General features: G+C 43.1%; 1 protein-coding gene across 1 annotated transcript in view; it reads left to right on the forward strand.

Annotated features, from left to right (window-relative positions):
- Positions 1-487, forward strand: part of HAL (histidine ammonia-lyase) — a 189,588-nt gene extending 189,101 nt beyond the window's left edge. Inside the window, exon 21 of the mRNA XM_073573192.1 lies at positions 129-487. Within this exon, the coding sequence (XP_073429293.1) occupies positions 129-296 (168 nt within the window). The 3' untranslated portion in view covers positions 297-487. The remainder of the gene's footprint in view (positions 1-128) is intronic.
- Positions 488-6,000: the final 5,513 nt, after the last annotated feature.

Consider the following 6,000-nt stretch of genomic DNA (forward strand, 5'->3'; position numbering starts at 1 on the left):
TGTTATAGCTTTAATTTTGTTCTCACAAAAACTGAGCTTGGATTTAAAGAATAAAAAAAGTCAGCTTGGTTTCTAGAATTAAAAAAAGTGTTTTTTTTTTTAAATGTTAAAATTTGTTTCCTCTGCAGATTTGGTTTGTGGCAGCACCATACATTGAAAAATACAGAATGGAACACATTCCTGAATCGAGACCTGTTTCACCAACTGCTTTTTCCGTGGATTCGATGTCTTTGAGCAGCTCTTCGATAGCTGACCACCAAGACCAACCTTGTGATCATGATCACAATGAACCTTAGGGCTGCCTTATTTTGAATAACAGTAAAACCATAGCTAGCTTTGTAGTGAAGCACCAGCTGCCAAGCTAAGGTGGTAATAAAAACATTTGTAACATATATGAAAGGTTTTAAATAAAATCCTAACTCCATGTACTGTACTTGTTTGGTATAATCATGTACTTTGTAATTATTAAATATTAATTGGAACTCGACTTGTGAATAACTACTGTACAGCAGCGGCATTTGTGTCTTTGCAGCAATGAGGCGGTGACCAAAGAAAGTTCAACTTAAACGTCTTTATTTTCAAACTCACAAAATAAATCCAGAAGTTTTATCCTCTAGTCCTGCACAGAGCCTCCTGCTCTGCTGCTTGCAAACAAAATACTGACACACCCAAGCCTCAACTGAAAGTTTAAATGTGTTTTATAGACATGAGCCACTCCCAAATCTCGGAGTGGAGGGAGAGATCTGTCCCACTACCAATCCTACAGATCTCTCTAAAAATAAATGCCCATGTCAGGTTTTCTTAAATCGGACTTGGTCAAACAGTTTGACCAAATCCACTCTCTCTTTTATTTTGCATGTTAACCAGAGGCATGGCTGTAATTACAATGCACTCGGTGGGTTCAGTATGCCTCCATGAGCATCCTGGGGACACATAATGGCCCTCATACGAGTATATGATTCTCCTCACTGCCCCACTCTACGTATTATATGATGAAAATAGTTACTAATGTATTGGGTCAGTTTTAATCTTTGCATCACACTTTTTGCTGATGCAAATACTAAGCAGCCACATGAAAATACACATTTTAAGAAGGCTCTCTAATTTTTCCAGTTTCTCTAGGTCTCAGATTTCAACTGTAGTGTAGCACGTGCCACTTGATGAAGTATTCTTCCTTTCAAACATTGTTAAACATTCATCACAGTACCACACAGCTAGTGCCTACATTTATATTGCAAGATCATCGTGAACAAGCAGTCCTAGGAATGTTCATTCATGATGTTCGCACAGTGTAAATGCCATTTGGTGAAACAATCTTATAATTTGCAAAAAAATGTATCATTCTCAGCAGATCATTGTCCTGTGTAAACAAGACCTGTGCTACCGAGAGCAATATCAGCCAATGTTCACAGATCGTTGGTTGAGCATCTGAAGTGCAGTCAGCTTGTGTAAACCGGAAGCATGTCCGCCAGTCAGTGGTTTTACGCGGTGTGTAAATGGACCCTTAGGCTTACCTATATGGAACTGCTGAGGGCTCTATGTGCTTCCATAGAACCATCCCCTGAAGATGCAGGTGCATGCATGAAGCCATTGTGGGACCAAGTCTATCAAAGACCTTAATGGTTTAAATGAGGAGTGTGCTCATAAAATTTGAGCATCACTTATCTACAGACCTAAAATTCTTTCATCATGGAAAGATTTACAATGTATGAACTTTAGTGCTGCCACAAGGTAGAGTGTATATTTTAAATGGAACCTGAATTCTACATGGTAACAGCAGTGAAGAAATTACAATAATATGTTTGAATTGTTTTCAATCACAGACATATTGTTTAGGGCACTGGTGGACACAGACTGAAAAGTGCCCCTGGGCAAGAACAATAAATGGGGCCTTTGAAGCCCAAGAGCTCATAAAAAGTGCAAAATTGCATGTGCTTTGGAAGTAGACATGGGCCTTCTTACCTCTTGGGCCCCTGTGCAGCCTCACAGGTTGCACCAATGATATATCCGCCCCAGTTTAGGGCAGGTGCAGACGAGCCTACCATATACGCTGTCATCTGAGAGAATCAGGTCAATTATGCAAATTGCTCACATCAAATGCTGATCAGAGTTTGATCAGTGTGATCCAATTCTCTCAGATAAGGAGAGGATGGAGACAAAAATGTCCTGAAGAGACTTAAACCTGAAAAACACACAGAAGTTCTAAAATTTGCAGATACCCTTTTGAATACGTGAGCACATTGCATATTTGCTTGCAGAAATTTCTGCAATGTTTTTGCATCTCTTGGCAGAAAAACGCAGTTGAAACTTCACGCTTTTTTAATGCATTTTTGATGCGGTTATTAATGCGTGTTTGTAAATCCATAGAGCTAAATAAGATATATTTAGGCTGTGTGCCCACGATGCGATTTTTAAGCGTTTTTGCCGCGATTTTCGGCGCAAAAACGTTTAAAAATTGTGTACAGAACGCCCCCCCCATGCATTCCTATGGCATTCCGCACATGCTGTGCTAATGCTGCGCTTTTTTCCGCGGCGGAATCGCATTGTGGAAAAAAAATCACAACATGCTCATTCTTTTGTGCGGAATCGCAAAGAATTGCCGCGATTCCGCACCCATAGGAATGCATGAGAATCGCTGACTTCCCGCATGTGGCTATGCCCACCCTGCGCGAAGTTAAGCGTCTCATGTGCGGTTGGTACCCACGGTGTGGAGGAGACTGTCCTCCAGGCCCTGGGTACCATACCCCTGTAAAAAAAAGAATAAAAAATCGGGGTATATTTACCTTCCGACGTCCCGTGCTGCATTCCCGGCCTCAGCGTTCCCAGTAATGCCTTGCGGCATGGTCCTGTGATGACGTGGTCTCGCGAGATCGCTATAGCAACGCAAGACCAACGTTATCACAGGTCTCACAAGGCATTACTGGGAACGCTGAGGCCGGGAATGCAGCGCGGGACGCCGGAAGGTAAATATACACCGATTTTTTATTTTTTAACTATTTTTTACTTTCTTTTACTATTGATGCCGCATAGGCGTCCTCAATAGTAAAAACCTGGTCACACTTGTCAAACACTGTTTGACGAGTGTGACCAACCTGTCAATCACTTTCCAAGCGATGCTTCAAATCGCTTGGAAAGTGCTTGAATATCGCACTCGAAAATCGCGGCAAAATCGCGAACATAATCGCGGTAAAATCTCACGGAAAAAAACGCACGATTTCTGGGAAGGAGTCCAATTTTCAGTGTCCGGATTTAAACGCTACGTGGGCACATAGCCTAAAAAAAAACAACTGATGTCATTTTCTTGTTCAACATTTATTTTTTCATTCTCCATTGAAGACCATAATATCATTACATACCATGTTCAAATTTATAATGTTTACACACATAAAACAAAAATATATATGTCACGGGCGTGGTTTGTGGAGCCACTGTGCCACGGACCGTGGAGAGCCTGGAAGGGAGTGACTAAGACTGTTGACTAGACCCACTGATGGTGAGGTTAGACTTGGCTCCAGATGAATGCCAGGTGCCACTCCAGGACAGATCAATGGTCGCACAGCAGCTGGACCCAGCAGGATAGACTGGAGCAGCAGGCAGAGCTTGCATCAGAGTGCAGCTGACCAAGTTCGTATTCGAGTGCAGCAGACAAGTTCTGCATCAGAGTGCAGCAGGCAGGATTTGCACCTGAGTGCAGCAGGCAGGATTTGCACCTGAGTGTAGCAGGCAGGATTTGCACATGAGTGCAGCAGGGACTGGTATGCAACCTTACACAACTTAGACTGCAAAACAGGAAGGTTGCTCAGGCACCTCCCCAGTGGGGAGGAAGCAATATATACATAATGTCCCACAGCTATTGGCTGGGGAGGAAATAGCAAGTGCATGCGCTGACCCATAAGAGGGTGGGAGTGCGCGTGCCCTAAGGACATGACCAGAGGAGCGGCTGGAAGCATGTAGAGCATGGGGAAGGACAAGACCTGACTGCAGCACGGTGAGTGAAGACACACACACGTGGTCAAAATTGTTGGTACCCCTCATTTAGTGACAGAAAAACCCACAATGGTGACAGAAATAACTTGAATCTGTCAAAAATAATAAATCAAAAATCTATGAAAATGAACAAATTAAAGTCAGAAACTGCTTTTCAACCATGCGTCCACAAAATTTAAAAAAAAATAAAACTCATGAAATAGGCCTGGACAGTAATTATGGTACCCTTAACTTATTATTTTGTTGCACAACCTTTTGAGGCAGTTACTGCAATCAAATGATTCCTGTAATCGTCAATGAGACTTCTGCACCTCTTGACAGGTATTTCGGTTCACTCCTCAAGAGCAATTTGCTTCACTTGTCTCATGTTTGAAGGTTGCCTTTTTCAGACGTCATGTTTCAGCTCTTTCCATAGATGCTCAATAGGATTTAGGTCAGGGCTCATAGAAGGCCACTTTCAGAAGAGTCCAATGTTTTCTTCTAAGCCATTCTCGGGTGTTTTTAGCTGTGTCTTTTGGGTCATTATCCTGTTGTAAGACCCATGACCTGCGACTGAGCCCAAGCTTTCTGACACTGGGCAGCACATTTCTCTCTAGAATCCCTTGATAGTCTTGAGATTTTATTGTAAACTGCACAGATTCTAGACACCCTGTGCCAGATGCAGCAAAGCAGCCCCAGAACATAACAGCCTCCTCCATGTTTCACAGTAGGGACAGTGTTCTATTCTTGATATGCTTCATTTTTCCATCTGTGAACATAGAGCTGATGTGCCTTGCCAAAAAGTTCCATTTTTGTCTCATCTGTCCATAGGATATTCTCCTAGAAGCTTTGTGGCTTGTCAGTATGTAGTTTGGAAAATTCCAATCTGGCTTTTTTATGATTTTTTTCTTACAATGTTGTCCTCCTTAGTCGTCTCCCATGAAGTCCACTTTGGCTCATATAACGAGGGATGGTGCAATTTGACTCTGATGTTCCTTGAGCTTGTAGTTCACCTTCAATCTGTTTAGAAGTTTATCTGTATTATCTGTCTCTGATTTGTCATCAATTTTCCTCTTGTGGCAATGACCAGGGAGGTTGGCTACAGTCCCATGGAGCTTAAATTTCTGAACAATATAATAAATAATAATCTTTATTTTTATATAGCGCTAACATATTCCGCAGCGCTTTACATTTTACACACATTTTCATCACTGTCCCCGATGGGGCTCACAATCTATATTCCCTATCAGTATGTCTTTGGAGTGTGGGAGGAAACCAGAGTGCCCGGAGGAAACCCACGCAAACACGGGGAGAACATACAAACTCCTTGCAGATGTTGTCCTTGGTGGGATTCGAGCCCAGGACTCCAGCGCTGCAAGGCTGCAGCGCTAACCACTGAGCCACCGTGCTGCCCAATATGTGCAACTCCAGTCATAGGAACATCAAGCTGCTTGGAGATGGTCTTATAACAATTACCTTTAACATGTTTGTCTATAATTTTCTTTCTAATCTCCTGAGACAACTCTTTCCTTCACTTCCTCTGGTCCATGTTGAGTGTGATACACACCAAACAGCATAGTGAGTATCTATCTGTAGCCTTCTATAAAGGCACACTCACGCAGGCTCGGACTGCCCCATAGGGGTACAGGGCAATAATCCGGTGGGCCCTCGTGGAGTCATGGGCCCTCAACCCCACTATATGGGTAGTACTTGGCATAATTTACATAATTTACTCTGTACAGAATAAAGCAGCATCTCATCATTCATTAACCAAACTACCCAGTTTATCATTATATAAAGAAATAGGTACATTTGTGAACAAGGGTAGTGTAATATTTGTATGCATGTGAAAAGTGGGCCCACTAAGGTCATTGTTACTGGTGGGCTCTTGGCACCAGTGGCGGGCTGGGCCGGGTGGCAGGGAGGCATTTGCCCCCCGGGCCGGTCCCCAGACGGCTGTTCAGGGCCGCCGGAGGCCTGGCACTGTACTTTTTATTGCGGCCGCCAAAACTTCATTTGCGGCCGGGCTGGCAG

This window comes from Dendrobates tinctorius, unplaced genomic scaffold (assembly GCF_039654945.1).
Source record: "Dendrobates tinctorius isolate UK_male_01 unplaced genomic scaffold, ASM3965494v1 ptg000035l, whole genome shotgun sequence".
Lineage (NCBI taxonomy): Eukaryota > Metazoa > Chordata > Amphibia > Anura > Dendrobatidae > Dendrobates > Dendrobates tinctorius.